This window comes from Psammomys obesus, unplaced genomic scaffold (genome assembly GCF_907164565.1).
Source record: "Psammomys obesus unplaced genomic scaffold, mPsaObe1.curated_primary_1811, whole genome shotgun sequence".
NCBI lineage: Eukaryota > Metazoa > Chordata > Mammalia > Rodentia > Muridae > Psammomys > Psammomys obesus.
Genome location: NW_026596034.1, coordinates 38,274,255 through 38,301,858, shown reverse-complemented (window position 1 = coordinate 38,301,858; position 27,604 = coordinate 38,274,255). Strand labels below are relative to the sequence as shown.

Below are 27,604 nucleotides of genomic sequence, written 5' to 3'. Positions count from 1 at the left end.
ACAGAGCCAAGACTAGCCTCAAATTAATGATCCTCCTGACTCTAATTACCAATTGCTGGGATAACAAGTGTGAGCCTCCACACTTGGTTAAACGTGTTTTTCTTGCTGGTTGAGTGACAGCAGTGATTCCTGACCTCTGCTTGTCCTGTTTTATTTTTATTTATTTATGTTTTTAAGTTTTTGGTTTTTTTTCTCCAAGACACAGGGTTTCTCTGTGTAGCCCTGGTTGTCCTCGACTCCCTTTGTAGACCCGGCTGGCCTTGAACTTAGGTCCTCCTGTGTCTGCCTCGCCAAGTGCTGGCATTACAGGTGCGTGCCACCGCACCCAGCTTTGCCTATTCTAAAACAAAACGAAGGGCTGGAAAGATGGCTCAGTGGTTAAGAGCGCCTGCTGCTCAGGCCAAAGGAACTGAGTTCAGTTCCTAGCACCCACATGGTGACTCACAACTTCCTGCGACTCCAGTTCCATAGCTTCCGTGGGCTAATGCAGTGCACATAAATTAATGCAAGCAGACATGTAACGTAAATGAGCATATCTTTTGAAATTTTGGAAAGAAAATACAGACGCTGTCTGTGAGGTGCTCAGAGGAGTGTCGGGCGCTAGCCGCTTTATTGGGTGTTCTAATTTCAAGGACAGCTCTTTCCCGCCGACCTATCTGCCACAGTTCTGTGCATCTGGTGCCTCTTCTAGTCCTAAGCAGGATGTTAAAGCCCGGAGTCAGCAACAGGCCTCAGTGAGCAGGCTGCAGTTGAAGTCTGGGCTCTTCTGAGATACTTGACTGAGCCTTTGTTTCCTGATCTGTAAGGTGGGGCGACAACACAGCCCACCTCCTGGCTGTGTGTAAGCCGTCGGGTGCTTCGCACGGGCCCTTCCCGGTCAGGTGTAGGTGCTGCCTCGGTTTAAGGAACGTGACCACCATCATCGAGCACACTGGCCTGTGGCCACGCAGTGAAGAAAACACCACACTATAACAATCTGTAGGCCCGTGATAATGAGTTAGGGCTGCTAACATTCCCCGGGAGGAAGCAGCTCATCAAGCCTCACAGGAGATGCCTGCCACCCCCCACCCCCAGCTGCACCATGGACTTGGTATAGGAAGTAAGAAATTGTCTAGGGCTGTGAATTACAGTAACAAGGTTTTCGAGAGCTGTCACCCGTGCTGGGGTGGGGCTTTGCGGTATTGTAGCTGCCAGAGTCACTTACGTTCCTGTGAGTAGCCCCTCAGCACAGGGCTGTGAATCTCAGTAAGCTAATTGGTTCACCAAGTTATTCTTTGTCAGTGCCCTATCTGGGTTGTCTGTATCTCCCTAGGGAGAGTCAACGCCAGCAAGGGAGCAAGAGTGAGCCTGGCTTGGGTGTCCGGGCTTCCTCTCAGCAGAACCCCACACTCCCAGAGGCTTCCCATGTGCCTCTGCCGACTGAGCCCTGAAAAGACAGCAGGGGTAGACCTGGTCTGAGAGCCAAGGCACCCTGTCCCAGGGGAGAGAAGCTGCCACATGCTCACTACTGAAGAGGACCGAGGCGGAAGCTGTGCCAGAGTTCTAAGAGCCGAAGTCCCCTGCCCTCCCTGCATCCCCCAGGCCCTCTCAGCCTTTCCAGGGACTCCTGAGAGAAGAGAAACAGGGAAGGGGCTGGAGTAAGCTTAGCCCTGAATGAACTGTGGGGCAAAGAGACAATGTATATAAATATATAGGCCGTGTATATATTATAAATGTATCTATATATGTATATATGTACATGCGCAAGGGAGTCATGGCAGCTGTGTTCCAGATGGGGTGCAGGGCGGCCAGCACAGCAGTCACTGGAAGCCGAGCGTCCTGGTGTTGGGAATGTAGAGGGACTGGGTCTGGCGGCCGCGTTGTGGAGTGGCGTTGAGGACGGCCACGCTCTTGCGGCTGGAGCACACGACGTCAGCTACGAAGCTGGTGCAATCACTGCACACATCCTTTAGGACGCAGCCATGGGCGTAGATGTGGGGGAACTCTTCCTCCACGCTCCGCCACTTGGGTCCTTGCAGGGATCTGGAGAGAGATGCCAGGAGAGAACCGTGAGAAGAAAGAGCCCTGTTAGGGCCAGGGTCCCCCAGAGGCCTTGCCCCTCCCCTTCGGCACCCCAAATCTTGCTCTCCGTGTCCACAGCCACCCCTCCTCCAGATTGCCTCTTCCTCCTTCCTCAGGTCTCATCTGTAGAAGACAGTGTCTATCCTGGTAAATGCCCTTTCTCGGCAGGCACGGAGGTCTGAGCACAGACCACCCAAGCCTCAGTTCCCTCCAACTTTGTAGACCCAGATGACTTGACATGTTCCCTGGGGAAATCCACACAGTGCCATAGGAACTCTCCCCGGTTTCCCAGTTACTACCACAGGGTACAGCAACAAGGACATACTGGAAGGCGTCTCTCCTCAGTGTTGGCGTGGCTTTGGTAGTTGGCACCCTCTGAAGACTCTCAAAACCAAGCGTGTAGACAGGGATGTGTGCACACTTCTTGGAAGGCATTTTCATCTGCAACACGAGGAGGGGTGTGGACAAGGTGCCGCAAGCTATCCTCCGCACCCCTCGGGACCAGAGACTGAAAGTGGTGCCCCTCGCTGTCATCTGAGGACCCAGCGTGGGTGCCTCCCTTGTCACACCCCAACTACATTTCCTGTTCATCAGAGCTGTAATTTCTTAGGGGCTAGGAACTGTTATCTTTTTAAACCACAAGGGTGTAATTTTAGGTTCTGCCTGTGGCCAGTGCTTCACACTGACAAGGATGAAGTGTTCCTGTGGTCCAGGGACAGGTTATAAAGAATTTGAGAAAAGTAGCTTCCTCTTTCTGAGCTGAGGGGTTAGTGCACTTCCAGGGGTTTCTGTCCCTTAGACACATCCAGATGCAACCTGGCTTTGCTGAAGGAGACTTTTTAGTGTGTGTGGGGGGGGGAATGGTTACAATGTTTTTGTTTATTTTTATCTTCTGTGTGTGGGTGTTCTGCCTGTATTTGTGTTGATGCACTGTGCGCATGCTGAGCCCTTGGAAGACAGAAGGTGTCTGCTCTTCTGGAACTGGAGTTAGAAACTTGCTGGCTGTAAGTGCTGGGAACCAAACCCAGGTCTTCTGTAACAGCAGCAAGTGATTTTAACCTCTGAGCCATCTCTCTTAAAAACAAACTTTAAGACTGTTTCTAAGGACTTGGCAAGGTGGTGTATACCTATAACCAGCACTCAAGAAGCAGAGGCTGGGGCTGGAGAAATGGTTCAGTGGTTAAGAGCACTGACTGCTCCTCTAAAGGACCTGGGTTCAATTTCCAGCACCTACATGGCAGCTCACAACTGTAACTCCAAAATCTGACACCTTCACACGGGCATACATGCAAGGTAAACACCAATGCACATAAAAAAATAAATGGGGTTTAAAAAAAAAAGCAGAGGCAGACATAATTCTGAGTTCAAAGCCAGCTTGGTCTATGTTGCCAGTTCTAGGCCAGCCAGTGTTATACACAGTAAGACCTTATCTCAAAAATATAAAATACTACCTATGAGTGTTTTAAGAAATTGTAGTCTTGGCCAGGTATAGTGAGTTCCCGCTCGGCTAGGGATACATAGTGAGACCCTGCCTAAAAGAAACACACACACACACCTACCTCTATCCAGCCTTGGGTCAGGTGTGTGGTTCCTGCCCAACACTTGGGAGGCAGAGACAGGAGGAACTAGAGTTCAGAGTCATCCTCAGATACCTAGACTTTATGAGACATCATCTTACAGTCAAGACTAAGTGCAGTCTTGGGAAGTAGAAGAACAGATTCTTGGAAGGGAGTGGGTGAAGTGCCTCACAGGGAGGCGGACTGTCCGACACATCCAGTTGAAAACAGCAGTGCCCCCATCCCATCCCACCACGACCAGAAGGCTCCCCAGATCCTCACCTTTACGCTGCAGGAGGGGCACACAGCTCTGGGAGGGAGAGAGAAGGCAACAGCAGTGGTAAGGAAGCCTGGGGAGGAAGAGCACCTTCCCGGCTTCTTCGTCCGCCCCACATATCTGAGTCAGCCACCATCACTTTTCACCAGATCCCTGCTGACTCAGTACTTTGCTTTCATTTTACTCCAGAATCTTTCATCTCCCTAGGATGACATTCAATGGCCTGGGTATTTCTGGTACCTTTTACCATAGAGGCATCATCTAAATAAAAGGGCTTTAAGTAGGATGTCCAATTTTATGCAGCAATTAGTATTTTTTTAAAAAATCCCATATCTAGTTTCAGAAGTAAATGCCTGGCAAGTGTGGTGACACAGACCTAGAATTCCAAAGGGCAGGAAGATTATGAGAGGCTAGCCTGAGCTATATAGTTGAGGCCCTGTCTCATAATAAATAACAAATTCCTTCATGTAAAACTTCAACCCTAAATCTAGATAACCGTTCTGTAGAGATCCAGCTTTTAGACTGTCCTGGAATAGAATACCAATGAAACATACATGATACGTTACAATGAGACATTGTGCAAACCATTCTATAAATGTACCAGGGGCTCGTCTCCATTTTAATGAAAGTTGTCAAAGTGCCTTCTCCGCGACGATGGACCATGTTCCCTGGAAAGGATTCCTCTAACTAATTTCCTGTCAGTAAATCCCTGGGCTGGGCTGGGAGTGTGGCTCAACAGCAGAGTGTTGCCCACCAGCCCTAAACTAAGCATCAGAGTGAAGATGGAGGGGGAATCCCTGGGCTAACCTAATTTTATTTCGTTATAGCCAGGAAACTCATTTTGTGTGAGTTGAATATTGCAGGGGTTTTCTTAATATATATATATATTTTCTTTTCCAGTTTTTTTGTAGCCCTGGCTGTCTTAGAACTTACTCTGTAGACCAGGCTGGCCTCGAACTCAGAGATCTGCCTGCCTGTGCCTCCTGAGTGCTGGGATTAAAGGCATATGCCACCATGCCTTACAGTTTTTAAAGACTTACTTATTTAATTTTCGGTGTATTAGTGTTTTGCCTATGTGTGTCTATATGCACATGTAATGCCTGCTGCCTGTGGAGGTCAGAGGCGTCAGATCCCCTGGACCTGGAGTTAGGAATGGTTGTGGGTCACCATGTGGGCGTGGGAGCCAAGCCAACGTCCTCTAAGAGCGACAAGTGCTCTCAGCTGTTGAGCCATCTCTCCAGCACCCCCACAGACCCACTTAACAACGGTCTCAAGCATTGCTTAGAGGCTCCAACTCAATGTGTAGGCAAGAATGACCCTGAATTCCTGACCCTCCTTCCTCTATTGCCCAAGGGTTAATTACAGGCGTGCGTTACCATGCTCAGCTTGAACTAAATATTGAGACTTATTTTGTGGCCCAAGACAATAACCTTGATAAATGTACCACATGGAGTTCACAAAGATGCAAATTCAGCTGCTGTTGGAACATTTCAAGCACATGCTGTCCAAATCTGTTTCCTTTGGTTTCTGTCTGTTGGTTTTATTGGTTGTTGAGAAATGCTGAGGTCACTAATTATGAACGAGCATTTATTTCTACTCGCAGTCATCATTTTTGCTGCTTGAGTATCTGTCATTATTACTGATAGAGATTGTAATTCTCTATGGAATGAACTGCTTTATCGCTGATAATAGTCTTGGCTCTAAAATCTATTGTCTTCATTGTTTTTGTTTTTTGGAGACAAGATTTGGTCTCTAACTCATGCTAACCCTTCCATTCACAGATTCCTGAGTTCCAGGATTACAGTTAGGAGCCACTATACCTGGCTCTTGGTTTTTTTCTTTTTTTTTTTTTAAGTACTATATTTATTTATTATGTATACAATATTCTGCCTGCATGTATATCTGCATGCCAGAAGAGGGTCCCAGATCTCACTATAGATGGTTATGAGCCACCGTGTGGTTGCTGGGAATTGAACTCAGGACCTCTGGGAAAACAGCCAGTGCTCTTAACCTTTGAACCATCTCTCCAGCCTGGTCTTGCTTTTTTTTTTTTTTTAATTCAAACGCAGAAACTGTACAACTCAGGCATGTCCAGACTCCAGACCTTTTTTTTTTTTTTTAATGCTTAGCCTTTATTTTTACTCTGTGTGCATGTGTTTGCCTGCATGTGCCTGTGGAGGCAAAGGTGCCCTGGTACTAGAGTAATAGTGGCCATGTGAGTGCTGGGAATCAAACTCAGGTCCTCTGCAGACGCAGTCTGAGCTCTTACCTGCTGACTCATCTCTCCAGCTCCTGTGTCCAGCCTGTCAACACTGTCATCTATAAACTTTGCACTTTGGACTACACTCATTGCTCTTCTGCAAAGCTTGTCGGCAGGTGGCAGGTTAGAGGCGGCAGCGCACACTTTAATTGGGTTGTTTGGGCCATTTACAGCTGACATAGTAGCTAGACAGGATTCTGTTTCAACTTACCATCTTGCTTTTTTTTTTTTTTTAACATGTATTTGTTCCTTTTTTCATTTTCTGCCTTATTTTGAACTAGTCGAGTTTTCAAATGAGTTTTCTGTCACCTCAGACTAGTCACAGATTCATGGTCCTGCTTCAGTTCCTGGAGGACTGGGGCATGTGAGTGCTCCATGCTCAAGGACATCTCTGAGGCAGCTCTCCAGATCTCTCTCTGCTGCTCTCCCCTCTCCCACCCCTTTCCTAAGACCTGCAGCTGCCCTGGCCTCCTGCCCCGGTTAGTGAAGAGAAATGTCCCCAGGCCAGCACAAGCCCCTCATCTGCTTCCCACAGTTGTCTGATGCCCAGTGTCTTAAAGACTATTGTTTTACAGCCTTTGTGTGATTATTTAGGGCTGTTTCAACTAGAAAGTGGCTGTTAGCCCATCTTGGCTAAACATGGGTGTCCTTTCACTATTTCAGTTTAACCTAGGCCAGACGTGATGGCACATGCCTTTAGTCCCAGTTCCTTGGAGGCAATGGCAGGTGGATCTCTGTGTGCTCCTACCCTGGCCTACATGGTAAGGTCCAGGCCAGCCAAGGCTATAAACTGGGAGACGCCATCTCAAAAAACCTTATAGTCCCTTATACTCAAGAAACTGAGGCAGCCATTTATGAGTTTGAGGCCAATCTGGGTATATAGTAAGGCCCTATCTGAGAAAGAGAGAGAGAGAATAATGAATTGGCTGTGTGTGGGGGACTGTCCCCCTTGTCTGTGTGCTGACAGAGGCTCACCTCTTGCAGAAAAGACAGGTGGGTGGCCAGGAAAACAGGGGAAACTTGGCCCGGCAGCAGCAGCAAATCTGCAGGAAGAGGCCAGGTTAGAGCATGAGTGTGTGAAGCCACTGGAGTCCAAGCCCAGTCCCGGCAAGCGCTTGCCTCAGGCCTTCTACACAACCACTGAGCAAGCCCCAGACGCTTGTTCCCACTCTCCAGTGCCCAGAACATCCCTGCCCTGCTCCTGGGCACCCAAGTCTCACCTTCCCCCTCTTAAGGCTACTGAAGAGCTCCTTGTCCTGCAGAAACTTCTCCATCTCGGCCTTCACCAGCACCCGTCGCACGTCCATCACCTCCTCCACAGTCAGGGCTAGACTCTCCACAGGGTGGCTGAACTCCTAGGGGCAACGGGTAGGGTCCGGCTTGCTCAGCACCCTAGGGATCCCGGTTCTCTGGTCTCAGTCCAAACAACCTGGCAACTTACTGAAGTCTGTGTATCAGCTCAGTTACTACTGGATCTGCTTCAAGAAGGCCCTGCTGCTGTAGCAAAGCTCCCAGTCCTGTGGCCCCCAGACCCTGACCTTGCCCCCACTGACTCCCATCCATCCCAGAAAAACTCCATCTCCTGCTTGCAAACACATACCATGGTTCCAACCTTCTTTCTCCCTGGAAGTGTTCACCACTGAATCTTCCCTCCCTGCTCTGCCCCCGATCTGTACTGTCCCCAGGAGCCCTGGGAATCCTCCGCCTGCCTGGCCCTGAGTGTGCTCTTCTGTCCCCAGCATACTATCTGCCCTAACTGGCATTATACTAAGCGATCCTGGTTTAACCTTATTAGTGTGTTACGTAAAACTCGACACTAGACCTTCTAAGCCCACTTCTTCTGTAAAATGGCGTTGTTTTGGCTCTCCTGAGGTAACACAACATATAATCCTTAACACCAGGCACACAGAACTCAACATGATAGCTGTCTTTTGTGGAGGTAGGGTAGGGATGAGCAAGCCACAAGGATGGGAATCATGCATTTTTTCCTTGGGTGTGTCGTGGGTAACCTGGGCAGAACTGTTCAGTCCTGGAACAGCATCAGGACTCCCAGCTTCTTTCTTTTCTTAGTTATCTGCAGTCAGGAGTTTCCATGCTGGGGCTGGAGAGATGGCTCAGCGGTTTAGAGGACTCTGGTTCAATTCCTAGCACCCACATGGCAGCTCACAACTGCCTGGTCTGTAACTCAAGTTCCAGTGGATCCAACTGCCTCACACAGACATATATGTATGCCAGACACCAAATGTACATAAAAGTAAATTTTAAAAGTTTCCATGTCAAATGCAGGGACTCAGGCAGGACTGAAGGCCACCAGGTTCTCCAGTTTTGTGTTTGTTTTTGTTTTTTGACAGACAAATATCTTTTTATTAATAAACTATAGCCTTTCCTTCTCCTTTCCCCAAATCTCATATTTACATCTTGTTATTTATTTACTCCCTTTACAGCCTGATCCCAGCCCCCTCCCTCCTCTTCCCAGTCCCACTTTCACACCCCTCTCTTCTTGTCCCCCCTCCTTCTCAAATAAGGGGAGGCCCCCAAGGGTTACCAGCCCACCCTGGCACCTCAAGTCGCAGCAGGACAGCTCTGATTTTGAAAGCCTGTCTTCCAGAAAGTGCTTTTTGAGATCTCACAACACAAAATAACATACTACTTACAATGCTGTATTGCCCTGAGTCCCACGAGCCAGGGCTCACAATCTATCCTGACCCCACAGAAACTGAGCAAAGCACTTACGCCTGAGGAGCCACTTGAAAAGCAAGTCTGTGGGTTTGGGGTCGCAGTACCAACGTCTAACAGAAAGTGGCAGCAAAGAACAACCTCACCAGGTACAAGGACTAGAACCCAGATACATCCTGAGGCTGCCTGACTCCCTTGCTGGTATCTTGTCCTGGGAAAAGATGAGGTTGACGCAGAAGAGGCCATCCAGGCAATCTACCTTTGTCACTTACCAGCCACAGGTGTCTGGTGTCTGTCGCAGAAGCCTCTGTTTTATCCACTGAGCTCAAGCTGCTGGGCAAGGCGGAGCTGGGATAAGGCTGGGCCTGGTCACTCACAGGACAGAAAGCTGGAGGAAGAACACAGGCCCATGAAGAGTACCTGGCAGGAGAGCCGTGCCACCTGGACAATGGGGACTGGGGATGGAGAGCAACCTAAAAGTCCAGTGGATAGCTGGAGAGTTGGCTCAGCAGTTCTTGCAGAGGACCCAGGTTCAATTCCCAACTCCTACATGGTGGGTCATTACATGACTGCAGTTCCAGGGGATCCAGTACCTGACTCTGACCTCAGCAGGCACCAGGCACGCATGTGGTACACACACAAATACAGACATGCATACACATGGTATGGTGCATACATATATGCAAAACACCCATACACATAAGATAAAAATTAAATCAAGCTGTGCAATGGCATCATACACCTTTGACCCCAGCACTAAGGAGTCAGAAGCAGGTGGATCTCTTGAGTTCAAGGCCAGCCTGGTCTACAGAATGAGTTCCAGTACAGCCAGAGCTACACAGAGAAACTGTGTCTTGAAAAACAAAAGTAAAAACTAAATTTTAAAAATTAATTTTAAAAAATTATAAGGAAAGCTGCATGACAGAAACTCAGATTCCTCCACAGTTTTCACTTCCTGGTATCAAAATATGTGCTCAGGGTTGCACTCAGTGCTGAAAACTGCTTTCTGCTGATCAACTGTGGCTTTCAATTAGCCAATTATGCAGGAACACAAGGCTGAGCCCGGACCACTCAGAGACACAGCACCCCCTTAGAGATGGAAACTCACTGGGGGTCACTGCTTGATTTGATGTGGCCTCGCACCCTTCTGCAGAACAAATACTGGATCGTAGGTTCCCGAGACCCCAGACCCATTCCTAACCCTGACCGCTCTCAGCGTGAGTGCAGCCACTAACTGATGGACTAACCCTGTGCAACCAAGCCGGTGACTGTTTCCAGTGAGAGTCCTCTGCGGGGGAACAGTGGCTGGTGACAAGGCAGGTGCTTCAAGAGCCAAAGGAAAAAGGAACAAAGGGTCAGGCCAGCTCTCTTACCATCTCAGGATTTTGATAATAACTATCTCTGGGTAAGAGAATTGTAGGAATTTGAATGCTTTCTTCAAAAACATTTACTTATTCCTTCTCCTCCTCTTCCTCTTCCTCTTTCTCTTCCTCTTCAAGAAAGGTAACCTTAACTCTCTTGAAACTCACTTGTAGACCCAGTTGGCCCTGAACTCAGAGAGTCACCCCCACCTCTGCCTTCCAGTGCTGGGATTAAATGTGTGTGCGATCATGCCGGGCCTAATTTACTTATTTTTATTCTATGTGTCTGAGTGTATGTGTGTGCATCACTTGTGTGCCTGGTGCCCACAGAGGCCAGAAGTCGGCATCGGATTCCTTGTAGCTGAAACTAGGAAATGATGAGTCACCGTGAGGGTGCTGGGAACCGAACCCCTTTTCTCTGCAAGAGCATCAAGTGCTCTTAACCACAAAGCCCTCTGTCCGGCCCTCAGGGATTTGAGTTCTTTAGAAGGTGTTTTGTAAAGAATACAGACTAGGTGGTTGATTATATCCTCAGATGGAAAGCAAGGATGCTTGCTTTAGGTGGCAACAGACTCTGGACTCTTCGAGCAGGGCACATGCCTCACACCTTGGGTACTTGCCTGTTAAAGGTGTGAGGTCAGGCCTGCACCACAAGGTCCGTGGGATGGAGGTGAGAAGAGCCGGTGTTGGTAAAGGTGACACTTACCCTGATCTCGGGTGCTGGGCCTCCAGGAGTGCATGCTGCCTGCTCTGGCCCGAGGTGGCTCTGAACCCCCTGGGGGCTGAGAGGCTGACTGTAGGCCAGAGGCCATCTCACTCCGAAGCTGAGCCAGGTCATGTTCGGAAAATGAGCGATCCCGTTTCAGCGCCACCTCTCCACATGGTGACTCTTCTTCCTGGAAGAGCATCAGGCACAGTCCTTCCTGACCATGGCCCCTCCTGACCAACCACCTCCACTTCTGATGGCTTTCTCCAGATTCCCTTGTTCATCCTTGGACCAAGGCAGTGGGGAATCCAAGGGTGCTGGCTAACTGGGCCCACTGAGGCCCTGGGCTATCCTCTAAATGTCACTAGCCCTCCTGTCTTTTGGATGGTTCATGGCAAGTGTCTCAATAATCAAACTGTTCCCTGAGGTCCTCCAGAAAATCTTGCAGGAGGCAGCTCTGAGGAAGGCTGAGGCCCCTGAAAAGGCCAGCACGGAGGTCCTCTTCTATCCCGGTGGGCTAGGGGTCCTCACTGGGACCAGCTTCTCACATCTGGGGGCTACCCAGCTACTCATCTGCCCAACACGAGGAAAATCACTTCCACTTCTGCCTTTGTTGTTCAGAGGTCACTGCCCCATATGTCCAAGGCTACTTCTGAGCTGAAGGGATAGTGAGCTACCTGCCACCCAAGGGTTTGCTGCAGAGACCACCTACTCAGCTAACAGACCCCTGTCCTGTTAAGCCTTTCCCAGACCATCTGTATGAGCTTTTGAAGAATCCCTGTTCTCTGACCTCAGAGGTGTTCATTTCCTCCATCTCCGCTAAGGTGGGGGCTTTAAGCAGGACCCGGGGCCGTGGACGCTGGCTTCCACTCCCAGCATCTGTGACAGACAGGTTGATGCAAGAAGTGGACTTGATGTCCCCAGAGCAGGCGTTGAGGATGCAGGGCAGAGAACCAAATCCTGAAGGCAGGGGAAAAAAAAAAAAAAAAAAAAAAAAAAAAAAAACAGGCGGGGGGGAAGGGAGGGGGAGGGGGCCAGCACGAAAATGAGCACCGAGCAGGCAATGAGACCAGGTGGGGGTGGGGTGAGGTCAGGGAGGGAAAGGAACACACAGGCACAGTGGATGATCCGCAAGAACACAAGGGGCCCAGGGCAGGAGTGGACAGTGAACAGGGGAGGTGAGGAAGCCAGGACAGGAGCAGAGAGTAAGTGGGGAAGACAGGGAGGCCAGGGCAAGAACAGACATTGAACTTAGGGATGAAAGTGCACTTGGGAGGCAGAGGCAGGCATCCACCCCTGTGATCTCCCTGGTCAGCCACGGCTACACAGTGAGACCCTCTCGAAAGAAAGAAAGAAAGAAAGAAAGAAAGAAAGAAAGAAAGAAAGAAAGAAAGAAAGAAAAGAAGAATAGATGTTGAATAGGGCAGGCATGAAGGTCAACGGGAGACTGGGGAGACTGGATGGTTAGGGAAGGCAAGCTGCCCAGGGCAGGAGTGGACAGTGAGCAAAAAGGAAGAGGAGGAAAGTGCAGAAGTGGACACTGAGTGGGAGATAACCCCACCATGGAAGTGAGCAGGTTCATGAGCACCTGCTTGGTTTAATTCTCCACTGAGAAAGGAAGCAGAAGGCTGGTCGCCTTAACAGTGAGTAACTCTAGCCCAAAAAGGACCACCCAGCCTCCCAAAGGCCCAGCAGAAGCAGGGTTGAAGGTCACCATCCTCACTTTGCAAGAAAGGCCAGACCTCCAGCATCTCAATACATGCCTGGCTCCCAATCACTCTGAAACTTGCTTATTTCATTTTCCTCTCAAATGTTGAAATTTGTCGTCTATTACAACGACATACAAGGGCGAAATCAGATCAAAGTCTAGAGTACAAGATTATTTCACTTTTACAGACCTCTGCTTAAGATTTTGCAAGACCATTATAACTCCCCTCGATTTACAAAAATAAAAATAGCATAAAGTTAAGATGCCCTGGGTCCCTTTCCCATACTATTATTATCCCATATTATAAGCTCTTAGGGCTTTGCTCCACAGGCCCAGCTAGGTCCACTGGGCGATGCCTTCTCTCCTGTCCTGCAGCCCTTGCTCACCACGGGCACCCAGGTGCTGGACCCCCACTGGACGGAGCCTCCGTTCCTGCTTGATTTCCTCCAGGATCTTCTCTCGCGGTGTTCTTTGCTTCTGTGGCACAGGGCGAAGCCGTCTCTCCGAGACCTGCCGACATGACACGCTAAGTAGGAAGGGGAGGCAGGTGGTGACGTGGCCCTCCCTGGGGAAATCTAGACGGTCCAGGAGACTTGGTGTTCACATAACCCCAAAGGAAACGTTACCCAGGGAGGCCTTGTGCACAGCAGCTGTGAGGTGTGAATGGCCAAACCACCCCCCCCCTCCGAGAGGAAGAAGACACAGACCCACAGACTCTGCAATGGGGATCTCTGCAGCCTTCCAGGCTTCGAGAGTCCTCCACAGCCACCCTCAGGAAGCAGGCCTGCTCATACACCTCTTGGGAGAGCAGCAGGCCCCAGAATATTCAGAGGAGGGCCTGTAGAGCTGGTACCTGCTTCAGTGGGGGTCGAGAACGGATGAAGTCGAGGATAAGCTCATGAGCATCTTTCTTCACTCTGGGAGGGATGTCTCCATCCACCTGCCAGGAGGAGCAGAGACACCCTGAGCTTGCAAGAGCCAGCTGCTGGTGTTAAAGTGACCAGGAGAGGCCCACACAGCCCTGGCTAAAGCCTGGTCTTCACATCTAACTTCCCTCCTATGGCCTCTGTTCCCTGGGACCCAGCTGCTTCCCTAACACACGTAACAGATCCATGGGTCACACCCAGCAGTGGCCACAGCACTCAAGGCCTAATGAGTCCTAAACTCAGCTGCCAGAACCATCTGAACCAAACATTCCTCAGGAAATGGGGCTGAAGGACCCAGCTCATGGGTTGTCAGGAGAATGAAATGAACTTCTTTGGATGACATTTGAAGAGTAACACTGGTACACATCAGGGGATCAAATGTGTGCTAAATGGAAATATGTGTCTTTCTCTTAGGCCCCTCCCGATCCTCAAGGACCTTCTCCTTGCCCTAAGTATACTGTGCGCCAGTGCAGCCAAGACCTGTGGAAGATCAGCTGCAACTGCCTTAGTCACAGCTGCAGGGGAATATCAAACTCTGATCAAGCACAAGGAAAAGGGCAAGGGATGCTAGCAGCGAGCAGGGGGCAGGACAGCGGGTGGAGGACCCGCAGAAGGGAGCTGCAGAGGACCGAGGGGTGGGGCGGGCTCACCATGACCTTGCGCAGCTTGTAGTTCCTGGCACGGATATCCTGCATCAGCATCTCAAAGGGCGTGAGCTGGAACTCGGTGGGCAGTGGGTTGAACTCTTGCTCCTGCACCTTCTTTAGCTTCACCCCGTGGCGGAGCTCCCGCATGAGCTGCACCCATAGCCGGGCCTGGCCCAGAGAAGAAACTGGCCTTGGCTCTGGCATGCCTGGCCTTTCCAGCACAGACCCTTCCACGCGTACTGTACCCTTCTCTGTCCCAGGCCGGGAGGGGCCCACGTCTTACCCAGTCCGTGTGTCCCAGGTGGTCAAGCTCGGCCAGCGGTTTCTCTACCCGTGGCTCATCCTCCCCCAGCTTCTGCAGCATCTGGGACCAGATGTCTAGTTAGTGAAGAAGTGGCAGGGCAAGGGACACAGCAGGGCCCTGCTGGTGTCCACGTGGCCCTGGCTCCCACCTGATCCACAGAGGCACTGTCCTTTCTCTGGACGGCTTGTTGATGCAGAGGAGGGGGCATCGCCTGCTGCCCCCCAGACCTCAGGTCACCCAGCATCCTAGCCAAGCCAGGAGCCCAGCTGTTCTCTTGCCACAGCTGTGGCTGCTTCTCTATGCACAGCCCACTCTGTGCTGGTCACCAAGGACCAGCATCTCAGAAGCTGCGTGTGCTCCCTCAGCTGCTGTCTACTGCCTGAGTCCAGCATGGTGCAGCAAGTGTTAGTCTGCAAACAGGGGTGGACTTGGTGGCTGCTGGGTGACAGAGTGAGCTGCCAGCAGGTCCTAGGGGGCAGTCCCAGATAACATCACAGTGAGCGCCCTGGAAAGATGCCCAGGACTGAGGCAGCTGGGAATTTGGAGAAAGATGCTGGACCCATTTGCCTTGGTGGCTCTGGACCTGGGTGGCAGCCTGGGGAGCTCACAACCCCTCACTCTAGAGAAGCCCTTCAGCAGCTCCCACCCAGTGGGGACAGAACCGGTTAGTGACCCTGGCTTTCAGGCTGCTTGCCAAACTCCTCTGAGACACACTGCTGCATGGGACCCCAAGGCCAAGGGGCTAGAGGATAGCTCCCCTGTCCTACTTAGAACAGCTACATCTGACCCCGAGCACCTGCTCCTGCCCACAAAGCCAGCCCAGGCTGGTCCAGGTGCATCCGTCCAGGACCCTGTACCCCCAGCACCCATTCCGTGACTGTCTCTAGGATCCGTGGAATGGACTGCAGAGGTGCCAGCTCTGGCTAAAGCAGCAGCTCTTTTGTCTGGGTGAGGAACTGATTTGAGCAAGAGAACAGACCATATCCAGGAAAGGACAGGAGTCCAGGACCACCCACCAGCCACAGGGACCATAGCCAGAAGAATGTCTCTAAGATGCCAGAGAGATGCTGAGAGGGAAGGCAGGAGGTGAAGAGAAGAGCCTCCCAAGGTTGGTATGTGACAGTTACATCAGCGGGCTTAACCAGGTCCCAGACTCCATTACTCAAACTTCCCCAAAAGCCCATGCAGGCTGCTCCAAGGGGTCACAGTGCTAGCTATGACCCTTCTAGGCTACAGGAAAAGAGACTCGGCACTGGGGTGGGGGTACCCTAACTCTCAGAGGTGGTACCTGTTCGTTTTTAAATGGGGGAACCACCAAAATATGACGTAGGCCTTTGGCAGGCATAGCAAATAGCCTTAAGGGGCTCTCTCGCCTACTTGCCCCAAATCTCCACGCCCATGGGTCTGCATCACATTTTCTGAAGGATTTGTGGTTTCAAAGAGGCCAGACAGTAAGGAGGTCTCCCCCCTGAGGGGTGGAAGTGGGGCCAGGGAGGGTAATGGCTAATCTAGAGGCGGCAGGAGTGAGACGGCAGAAGCAAAGGCTAGGAGCCACTCGCGGATTTCCTTCTCTGAAAACACGTGAAAAGAAGGCGTGGAGGTAACAACGGTGCCCAGCGTGGGGGAGGGGAGGGGCAGGGAGGTTACGGGTATTCCTAGGAAGGTACTGTCAGGCACAGGCTCTTAACCCCTGTTGGCCAACCAAGAGTGGGCCCCATCGCCTCCCTACCCTCCTCCCCACCTCCCATCCCTCTCTCCCTCTCTCCACCCGGAACCAGCCCAATCACTTGGCAGCCCATATCCTGCTCACCTCTTTGGCCTCCCTCACCCGGGCCAGGAAGGCACGAAGCTCCAGCGTCTCCACAAAGAGAGCTCTGCACACCGCCTGGTAGTGAGCCTGCGCACCGTGGGGGTCGGTCAGGCGGGAAGCACACAGCCGCATAGCCTGGGCAAAGGTGCGCACGGCCCGGGGGCCGCCCTCGGCCTCCTCCTCCTCCTCCGGACCCCCGTAGCCCTCGTCCGCCGCCCCGCAGCCGCTGTCCTCGCAGTCGCTGTTGGTCATGAGGTCGATGAGCCTCTCCAGCTGCGGGCTGAGCTCTCGCTCTTCGCTCTCATCCAACCCCCAGTCCAGCGCGCGGTAGACAGCGAAGCCCAGTGACTGCACCATCTAAGGGACAGGGGAGTCGCAAGGTCACCAGAGACGGCATTCTGAGCCACCACGAGGGCACTGGGACCCCGCAAACAGTAGCACCCACCACCGCAAGGGCGACAGAGACGCCAGGCAGAACGGCAGACAGGAAGATCTCAGAAATACCACCGCTCTGCCAGAGGGCAATCATCAAGGCCCAAACACGGACCACTGTTGAAAAGATGCTCCCCCAAACAGCACAACCACTGTGGAGAACAGGAAAATTCCTCCCCTCCCAGGTATTTCACCCAGAGAAACGGAAAAGTACAGCCACACAAGACCTGTTCACAGACTGCTCATGTGTTCTTCATCGTGGAGACAAGGTGGCATATGCCACAGTGGGGCACTGTAGAAACGCAGACCACACATACCAGACTGGAAGGCCTTTATACAGTGTGGTCACGCTAGCCTGACTCTGAGCAGGTTGAGCCCATTCACGCCAACGGAAAAGGTGGTAGCTCCCTGAGCCAGGGCCCAGCCGATTCACTGCAATGGCTGCCAGCATGGCTGAATACATAGGGGAATTAACAGTGCCCCTAATTTGCATAGCACTTGCTTTTATGCTTTAAAAGGCTTTCATAAATTGGGGTGAGGTGGCACAGATCTGTGATCCCAGCATTGGAGACGCTGAGGTAAGATAACCCTGACCTTGAGGCTAGTCTGGGATACATAATGAAAACCCATCTTAAAACAAATATTATATTTATTGTTACAGGCTGGTCCCGGTGACACAGCTTGTTAATTCCAGCTACTCAGGAGGCAGAGGCAGGAAGACTGCAAGTTCAAGATCTGTCTGCACTACAGAGCAAGTCTGAGGCCAGCGTGGGCAATTTAATGAAATCCCATCTCAAAATAAAAAGATTAACGGAGGCTGGCGATACTGCCTAGCACAGGCGAGACCTGAGGATCAATTTCCAATAGTACTAAATAAATGGTTTTCATATTGTCCTTCTTTAACAGGCCATCTGGGGCTGGAGAGATGGTTCAGTGGTTAGGAGCCCTGGGTGCTCTTCCAGAGGTCCTGGGTTCAATTCCCAGCACCTGCATAGCGGATCACAGCCGTCCATAACTCCAGTTCCAGAGGATCCAACACCCTCCCCTGACCTCCTCAGGCACTAGACACTTATGCAAGCAAAATAAAGAAATATAAATAGATAAATGAATAAATAAACAAATGCAAAAACCACTTGTATACATAAAACAAAATAAGTATTTGTGAAGAAGAAAGAATGTCAAAGGCACATACACATCACAGCTCTACTATGTCAGATACTGTGCTGAGCCTGCACAAAACTCTTCCTCTTCAACCTTCACAACAACCCGCTCACACACAGAGGGACAGAGGCGGGAATAGCTTAGGCCACTTCATCACAGCTGGAAGCTGGGAGTTGGGTCTGTCTGTGCTGTGCTCTAAGTTTTCTGTTACACTGCCTAGATAAGAGGTCACTGCAGCAGAAGGAGCTGCGACACATCAGAAGGCCGTGCACTGACACCACCAAGGCCCCATCAGGAGGCCATGCACTGTCTTGCCCCAGCGGTTCCTCCACTCGCTTCTGGATAGCAGGGGATCCCAGGAAACCTGAGCCTGAGGCAGGCAGAGCAGCAACAGGTCAAAGCCAGGGTGAGGCAAGAGATACGGTTTCTGGGTCCTACAGGGACATCTCAGAAGATGCTGGAGCCTAAAGGGCCTGGGGAAGGCAGCCCTCCGCTCAAGAGCACTGGTGGAAAGGGTAAAGGCACAATGGAGCAAAGCCCTGGCCCACCCCTGCTGCTGCCCTCACTCCAGTTTTATCTGTCCCTTAAGCAGGTTAGAGTCACAGGTGGCACACCCTTGAGTGCAGATTAAGAGGGCATGGCACTAGCATCTAGGCTGGTCACACCTGACAGGTGGCAGATAGCATAGCTTTAGTCATCAGCCATCAGCCAGGGTAGAGAGCCCTGGGAACAGAGCCTGAGGACTCTGTAGACTCTTGGGTATGCCAAAGGAAAGGGAAGGTTATCAAGGCAAGGAGACAGAAAGACGGAGAAGTCACACAGTAGGTGCCAGGTAAGAGCAAGGTGGCACAGGACCCGTGTGTGCTTCACAGCTCTGTGATGCTCAGTTGTGTGGCACTGCTGGGGCAGTAAGAGAGACTGAGAAGAAGGCCAGAAGGCCTCCTACCCACCCCAGGGCACACGGCAGAGAAGCAACCCAACCCCGGGCCTGGTTGCTGGCTTACATCAGCAACAAGCCAGGGGAAGGGTTAAACCCAAGCCTCTTGGATGATGGCTGTTTTGGTAAAAGCTTTTATGGGCCCCAACTCACTGGAAACTTTCTCTAGAACACAAAGAATGCTTTCCTTTAGGAAAGCCCGGCAGCCGGCCAGTCTCAGGACCTCTGGCCTTGCAAGTTCACGCATGGCCATCAGCCTGGGCTCTGACTGAAGGTAGAGGGGCTGCCCAGGCAGTGCATGAAACCCAAGAGGCTGGAATGAAGCTTCATGTTGAGTGGCTGTCTCACCCTGTTTCCTGGGGATGGAGCTTCCAGGCTAACACATGGCCTCTGAGAACGGTCCATTCGGGACTCCCTCATTCAAAGTTCTCTACCAGTATTTTTACGGTGTTTACACGCCAAGTGCCACGGAGCAGTTGCACCTCTGGGCAATAAGGGTCAGCTGATCTCCCAGGCCAGCAGACCTGGACTCAGGGAAATAAACTATCTGAGTAGAATATACCCGTGAATACAGATAACCGGCAGCCACGTGATGACGAAGATGTCTTAGAAATACAATTGTTCTTCACCCAATTTTCAGCTAACTATATATTTTAAAAAATACCATTTTCACAGAGTTCATAAGCAATGCTCAGTAGTGTTGCTTAGGTGACAGCATTCCAAGGGAGCAGGATAATCTTATCACTGGCATTAAGAACTATGTGTGTGGACTGGAGAGATGGCTCAGCACATGAGAGAACTGACCACTCTTCCAAAGGACCTAGGTTCAATTTCCAGCCCTGACATGGCAACTCACCACTGTCTGTAACTCCAGCATCTTCACACAGACATACATGCAGGCAAAACACCAACACACATTAAAAAAAAAAAAAAATAGGAGGAGGAGGAAGCAGCAGCACGGGGGCACAGGTTCTGAGCTGGTGTTATCACTGTTTTTATGTAACATATGGAACCCCCTTGGTCTGCGTTCACCTCAACCTGGGAAGGCTGCCATGCTAAATACGTAAATGCAAAGGTTTCTTTCCTCCCTCCCTCCCCTTCTTCACATCTCTATTTTTCCTCAAAGCTTCAGTCTTTCAAGTAGCTGGAATTACAGGATTGTACCATTGCATACAGCCTTATAAATTATTATTACACTAAAATTATGCTTTCAGAAGGCATTGAATGGCCATAATTCAAAGGAGGAAAAACATCAGAGCAATCAACATGTCCTGGAACCCCGCTTTCTGACTCTGCCACTCAGATGCAGCTCTCTTCTGGTCCCCAAAAGTCCCTTCTCATCCCAGGATACAAGTGGGACTGCCTTTCAAGAGACAAGTAGATAAAATATCACTCACTGAAAAAAAAAAAAAAACCTGAAAGAAATAAAGTGAAAAAGCAGTGGAAAGGCAAAATGGCAGTGCACAGCTGTAAGCCCAGCATTACTTAGGACACTAAGGACTGGGAGTACAAAGCCTCCCCCGGGCTCAGTACCTGATAAGCTGAGGCCAGCAGTGGTTACCCTGCCTGGAAACCATGTGCAACAACAAAGACAGACACCAGACTCAAACCATTAGCTCAAGACAACGGGTAGGAATGCAAGAAGAGGTTGGATCACTGGTCACTGGCTGGTTTCTCATGCCCTTGAACTCCATGCTGAGAAGCCTGCTCTGCAAACCATATCTCTCTCTGGTAGCCCAAAAAGTGAGGTCAGCAGTATTCTCCCTCACTCCCCCATCTGGGGGTGGGATCAGTATCTGGCTCCTCGCCCTGCCTGGCCCCTGTGAACGGCTTCAATCTCTCAGTTAAGACCTTCCATGTGTTTTAGTTGTGCCTTGCCTCCCTTAAAGGACCATGTAACTCTGTACACTTTATAATTTTCATTCTTCAATACAAGTGTCTTATAGGTTTCCACTGTGATAAAATGCCTGGAGCAAAAGCAGCTGAAGGAAAGGTGCATTTCAGCATACACCCCTCAGGCTGTGGCTCCCTTCCCTGAGGGGAGGAACTCCCAGAGCCTGGAAGCAGAAACAGAAGCAGAGCACGGGGAGAAGTGCTGCTTCCGGGGCGGCTTTCTCCTCAGGGCTTGATTTCCCACACCACCCAGGACCACCACCTAGGCGTGGCACTGCCCATGGTGGGCTGCCCCCACTCCCACCCCAGACCCCGCAGGAACCAAGAAAACACCCCTCAAGCTCGCCCATGGGTTGAGTTTCTGGAGGCATTTTCTCAGTTGAGGTTCCCTCCCCTCAGATGACTCAAGTTGACAAACAACAACAAAAATACCTAACCAGCACAACATATAAATTGTATTGTCTTCCAAGTAATCATCTAAAATACCTGGGCTTCCGAGCTGGCTGGAGGCACCATCGTCGTCGTCGGCTCTGCAAGAGAACACAGTCAAGATGACATTGGACCCCGGCAGGCCGGCTGCTCATCCCTTCTCCCTCTTCTCCATCTTCCCTGAGGCACACGGCACACCCCGACACTAGAAAGCTCACAATAGCCCCAAGATACCTGGCCCCTTGAACAGAAACCCAGGGCCCAACCCAAGCCAGCTTTGGGCAGGATTCAGGCTGCAGACCTTATGTGATATGTGAGGTGGACCCTGCTCCTAGACAGCTGTCTACCCTCTGGTCCACAGCAACAGCTCAGAGGCCAGTCAGCGGGACTGTGTGCGAGTCTGTCCGGGTTGTCTGTGTGAGCTGTCACTGCAGGAAAGACCAGTGGTCTGAAATGGATATTCCACTTCCCTAGAACAGAGGTCCTGTGAGCCAGGACACAACGGAAGATAAGAAACCCTGGCCCTGGGTAAATAAACCGACCTCTGATGGCAGATCCTTGGTTTGAGGTTTCTCCAATGGCCCCTCTCAAAGGAGCTCCTGGGTTGAAAAGCAGGTGGAAGCTGCACTCTGCAAGTTTATTTACTAAACATGTCCCTGTAAATGCCAAGAGCCGAGTCAGCACTTTCAAGGGCTTACTCAAGGGCAGCCCAGGAGGTGGATAGCTCCAGCACCCATTTCATAGATGTGGAGCTGAAGGTAAAGGGTGAAGTCCAGCTTCTTAGGTATCACAGCTGCCAAGTGGTGGTGGCTCAAGGAGGCAGGCCAGAGACCTTAGAATCTGGCCACCAGCAACACCCCAATTACCCGATTCCATCCCTCACCACCCATCATTTAATCATGTGTAAAGGCAGAATCACGGAAGGATATGAACTAAATCTTCCTTAAGTTCTAGAATAAAGTGAGAGCCTAAAAAATAACAAACATGACAATGTCTGCTAAGTAAACCTGCTAGCTCCACAAATATGTTCAAACTGCATCAAGAACCAGGAAGATTGCCAAAGATAGCGACTGCCCGTGATCCATCAAAATAATGGAAAACAATCCATTCCCAACATCAGTGAGGCAATAAAGAAAGAGCTCAAAGAGCACGCTGTCAGTCATTTGTGACCCCAGAGACTCTGTCCCCGGCCCATATTGGATGTTTAACAAAAATTTGTAGCTGTGTCTGGATTCAGACACTGGAAAGGTGAATGAAAACTGAGCAAGAATAAGGGCGCTTCCTGGCAAAGGTCATTCTCTGAGGCACTCTGGGAGTCAGGAAGGCAGGGCAGCTGGTGGCCATTAGCTGGTTCTGAGCATGCAGCCAGGCCTAGCCTTCAGCCCAGAGCAGCTTTCTGGTTGGACTTTTTTTTTTTTTTTTTTTTTTTAAGACAACGTCTCATGTAGCCTAGGTTGACCTTGAAACATACCATGTACCTGAGAGAACCTTAAATTTCTGACCCCCTTTCTTTCACCTCTCCAGTACTAAGATTACAGTTGTGTGCAGACACACCCACTTTACCTGGTGGAGATGGAGCCCAGGGCCTCCTTGTGTATGCTGTGTAAGTCTTCTACCAACTGAGCTGATCCTAACCCACGAGTAGAATTTTTTTTAAAAGATTTATTTATTATTTATACAGTGTTCTGCCTGCATGTCAGAAGAGGGTACCAGATTGTGAGCCACCCTATGGTTGCTGGGAATTGAACTCAGGACCATTTGGAAGAACAGTCAGTGCTCTTAACCTCTGAGCCATCTCTTCAGCCCCAAGTAGAATATTTTTAAAGCTTAAATAGTTGCCTTAGTTTGGGTCTCTATTGCTGCAATGGGGAGAAAAAGAGTTTATTCAGCTGACACTTCCACATTGCTATTTATCATCAAAAAAGCCAGGACAGGAACTCAGACATGGCAGGAGGCTGGAGACAGGAACCGATGCAGAGGCTACGAAGCAGTGCCACTTACCAGCTGACTTCACATGGCTTGCTCAGCCTGCTTTCTTATAGAACCCAGGACGACCAGCCCAGAATGGCTCCACCTATCATGGAAGGGCTCAGCAATCCCCCATTGATCACTAATTGAGAAAATGCTTTACAGCTGGATCTTATGGGGGCATTTCCTCACCTGAGCTCCTTCCTCTCTGATGACTCCAGCTTGTGTCAAGTTGCCAGAACAAGAGTCTATATGTCAACCAAAAGATGTGCCAAATGGTTTACGGATCTATTTATGCTTCAAGTTGCAAAGATTTGGGGAGACTGCTTATTGCTGTTTTGAGACAGACCATTATTGCCTAAGTCAAAGTTGTTACAATCCTCCTGCCTTGGATTCTTGAGGGCTGGGATTCCAGGCATGTGCCTCTATGCCAGGTGAGTCTGGGGTTTTGATGAGCAAGCTGTGGCTCTGTGAGTTCCTGGGACAACAGTGACTACACAGCCAGAGGCCAGGCCTGGAGATAATACAAAACAAGCAGATGTTAAGGGTACCCTCAGCACTGCGCCGAGTGCTGAGATTGCCAGTGTGCTGTCCCACCCAGCTCCCTTCTCTATGTGTGAGGGAGCTGGAGCTCAGGCAGACTCCATGATGCTACATGGCGGAGCTGGGCCATTGGGTTCCCGTTAGGTCAGAAACGCTGAGTCCAGGGGGTGGAGGGAGGAGCAGGGAGGAGCAGGGAACAGGACACTGAGTCTCCATCAGCATCGATTCTGCTAAGGACTCAGACCCAGCTTAGTGCCATCTCCCCAAGAAGTGTTCCCTCACCCTGAAGACTCGAGAGCCATTTCAGAGTCCCTTGCTAGAACAGCCAAGGGAAAGAGATCAAGGGGCTAGGAAGGTTTCCTGGAAATGATCCTGTGTCCTGGAAGTGAAGGGTAGACCTTTGGAGACGTGCCAGAGGTTTCGGCAGCCCAGCCTCTCCTCCAGGGAGCCAACTGCCCTCCAAGAGACTGAAGTCAGGTTCTGACCAGCCCACGGTTTGGGGGCAAGTGTCTGACATCACTTTGTCACTGGGGGACAGAAATGACTCCTTCCTGCCTGGCTCCAGGCATCACCTCAGGGATGCAGTGAGGTAACAGTTGCGGAGGAGCTTCCTAAGGTGTGATACCGGGTGGCTGTGGAGGACCCGGTCTGGCAGCGGGACGGTGGGACGGTGGGACATCTCGAAGGCTGGCCATCCGTGCCTCAGGACACCTCCCACTCTGCTAAAGGGACTTCAAACCTCTTAGGAAGGCCTCTTGCCACACGAGACGTTCCCCACCCCAAGCCTGGGCTCCCGAGAGTGTTTTAACAGTGAATGAGGCTGCAACGGAACGAGCAGAGCCCTTCTAAGCCCCAAAGACCTCTTGTCCTGCATCTCAGGCAGAGGGCTCAGAGGCACCTGTGTGGCTGAGGAGCGTGTGCAAGGAAGATGGGGTGCACCTGCCTCCCAGGGGGCACGAGAACCGGCACAGCCCTCAGAAGGCAGCCTGCCAAGTCTCGCAGCCAAAGCCCTCCCCCCTCTGAGGCAGCAGGCCGGCCTTTAGAAGGTCCATCCGTGCACCACCTACACGCTCACTCAGTGCCGCACTGGCCTACACCGAAAACCTGCCGTGAGCACCAAAGACAGCCGTCTACAACCGAGACATTAGGTGTCACAGGAAGAACAAGGTGGCCAGGTAAGGTGGCAGATTAAGAAATTAACCTGAAACTAGATCTTCGTCAGAATCAGTCAGATTCCAAGTTTAAGGCCAACCCGGGTAACATAGAAAGAAAGCCCCAGTTTCAAAGAAGCACCCCAATAGATGTCTTTTGTGTGCTGAGTTGGTCCAAGGTCCCCACTCAGGGGAAAAAAACAGAAAGCAACGCCTGAATTTAGGAGGAAGTACACACGCCTGAGTGCTGGAGTGTGCAGGAAACCCTCATACTCTTGGCATCATGTGAGGAGGGTGGATGGGCATCTGGGCACAGTGCCACAAGGGCTCCTTCAAGGTCCTCCCTCAAGCTTCCTCAGTGTGAGCCCTGGCTGCTCTGAGAGAGGACTCTATTCCCAGTACCCACAGAACAGCTCACTACACCTGTAACTCTAGTGCCAGGGGATTCAGCGCTTTCTTCTGGCTTCCCTGGGCATTGGGCACACACATCATGCACATACGTACATTCAGAGAAAACACTTGTACATACAAAATATAGTTAAGAGGTAGTCTGAATCTGGACACACGTGAATTTGCTAGACTCAAGAAAAAAGTCTGGGGGTGGAGGCACACGCCTGTGAGGTGGGTCTCTTAGTGCAAGGCCAGCCTCCGCTACACAGGGAAACCCTGTCTCAAGAAAAATAAAAAAAGAAATTTGAGGAAGAGAACGCAGAGCACCCACGAATCTCCCAGGTGAGGGTGTGGCCTCCAGCCAAGAGACTTGGGGGTCAAAGGTCGCGTGACTGAGCATCCATCGGCCAGTTTCCTCTCACAAAGGTGATATCATTCACGACAAAGGGCTTGTCAGGACCAAGTGAAAACACACCCAGTGACTGGCACTTGGTAAGCAAGTCACACATGCAGGCGGGGTGGCTTCCTTTGTCAGGAAGTGAACTGTAAAACTGAGTTGTGACCCAGGTCAGGCGTCAGCCTTGGCCACGGGTGAAAGCCGAGAGCGAGCCACCCACAGGGCGGCACGACATGGAGTCAGCCCTGTGCTTGTTTAACAAACAGAGCTCTGTCGGACAAAGGGACAGAGGTGCGGTCCTCCCCCTCTTCCACAGCTGGGCGGTGGCAGACCCTGGCCTGAGGGAGAGAGGCAGGCTCCTCTAAGCACATGCATACACACACACACACACACACACACACACAGCCCACACACCATTCCCAGGAAGTGTCCCAGGAAGCAGCAGAAACCCAGTCCACCACCACCGTGTGTGACAATGATAAATGTTAAATAAAATAAACTGGGTTAGAATATGTTAGAAAGAGAAAGTCTGTATTCCTTGGGGTGGGACATTGATGGGATGGCTCAGTGGGTAAGGGTACTTTCCACCAGCCTGAACATCTTGAGTCAGGGGTCCATGCTGTAGACGGGAGAACTGGCTCCTGCAAGTTGTACTCTGATTTCCATGTGTGTGCCATGTCTGCACACACTTGTGCACACACAAAAATAAATGAATATATATTTAAAGATATTTTTAAATGTTATGTATATGATCCCCCCCCCCCCCGAGACATGTAAGCTCATGATATGCATGCGATGCCCACTGAGGCCAGAAGAGGGCATCAGATCTTTGGAACTGGTTATAGCTGTGGCTTCTTTTGTGGTGCTGGGAACCGAACCTTAGTCCTCTGCAAAAGCTTCCTGTTCTTCTTTCAGCCCCTGAAACATCTCTCCAGCCTCAACTTTCTTTTCTGTTTTCTTTCTTCCTTTTTTTGAGATAGGGTCTCACTACACAGCTCTGGCTTTCCTGGCCTCAGACTCACAGAGATCCACTTGCTTCTGCCTCCTGAGTGCTGGGATCAAAGGTGTGCGACACTATGCCTGGACAACAATTTTGTTGTTTGTTTTAAGACAGGGTTTCTCTGAGTATCTTTGGCTGCCCTGGAATTCACTCTTCAGAACAGGCCCACATCAATCTGCCTGCCTCTGCCTCCCAAGTACTGGGATTAAAGGCTCCACCATGCCTGGCTTGTTCTTTTCATTTGTAATTGATGGGTGTTTTGCCTGAGGAGGTCAGAGAGGGTGCTGGATCCTCTGGAACTGGAGTTACAGACAGCTAGCTGCAGACGGTTGTGAGCCGCCATGTGGGTGCTGAGAATTGCACCCAGGTCCTTGGGAAGAGCAGTGAGTGCTCTTAACCGCTGAATCATCTCTCCAGCCCCAAGACCCTGTTTTTAAAAACAAAGGACAACAACAAAAAAGAGGTAAAAATTCTCAGGCCCGCCTCATTCTGCTGGATTTCTGGGTGTCTTAGGGCTACTATTGCTGTAATGAAACACCATAACCAAGAGCAAGCTGGGGAGGAAAGGGTGTATTTGGCTTACACTTCTATATTGTAGTCCCTGAAGGAAGTCGGGACAGGAACTCAAGCAGGCAGGAACCTGCAGGCAGGAGCTGATGCAGAGCCATGAAGGGTGCTGCTTACTGACTTGCTCATAGCTTGCTCAGCTGGCTCTCTTATTGAACCCAGGACCACCAGCCCACCCCCAATGGGCTGGGCCCTCCCCCTTTAATCACTAGTTAAGAAATTCCTTATAGGCTTGCTTACAGACTGATCTTATGGAGGCATGGAATGCCCCCAGCGGCCAACATGAAACCACATGATAAAACCACAGTTCCGGAACCGAGCTCCGAGCGGGTGTCGAGTACAGATTTCTGGGCCATGCAAAGATAACCTGATCTGGAACCCGAGAGAGGGACGGGGTGGGAGATCTTTAACAGTGAGCTAAGGCATCCACAACAGAAGCCTTGG

The 27,604-nt window shown here is 50.9% G+C and overlaps 1 protein-coding gene across 2 annotated transcripts; it reads right to left on the bottom strand.

The window, feature by feature from the left end:
- Positions 1-502: 502 nt before the first annotated feature.
- Spire2 (spire type actin nucleation factor 2) lies at positions 503-21,264 on the bottom strand. 2 transcript variants are annotated; one of them, XM_055621124.1, is made up of 14 exons: positions 21,202-21,264; positions 16,293-16,649; positions 14,462-14,542; positions 14,182-14,346; positions 13,459-13,545; positions 12,992-13,115; positions 11,688-11,776; positions 10,898-11,087; positions 9,103-9,218; positions 7,375-7,509; positions 7,130-7,197; positions 3,900-3,927; positions 2,387-2,502; positions 503-2,022 (listed from the first exon to the last, which is right to left on the bottom strand). In XM_055621124.1, exons 1-14 carry the CDS (start codon positions 21,229-21,231, stop codon positions 1,800-1,802), a joined length of 1,809 nt encoding a protein of 602 aa, XP_055477099.1. In that variant the 5' UTR covers positions 21,232-21,264; the 3' UTR covers positions 503-1,799. The 2 variants fall into 2 exon arrangements, with proteins under 2 accessions (XP_055477099.1, XP_055477098.1); XM_055621123.1 differs by having other exon boundaries at positions 507-2,022; positions 11,688-11,857.
- Positions 21,265-27,604: the final 6,340 nt, after the last annotated feature.

Coding starts and splice junctions, on each gene's coding strand:
- Spire2 (XM_055621123.1), bottom strand. CDS start 21,231: ATGGTGCCTCCAGCCAGCTCGGAAGCCCAG. Junction 16,650..21,201: donor CAGCCAGCTCGGAAGCCCAG/GTATTTTAGATG, acceptor CCTGTCCCTTAG/ATGGTGCAGTCACTGGGCTT. Junction 14,347..14,461: donor ACCTGGGACACACGGACTGG/GTAAGACGTGGG, acceptor TCTCTGGGCCAG/GCCCGGCTATGGGTGCAGCT.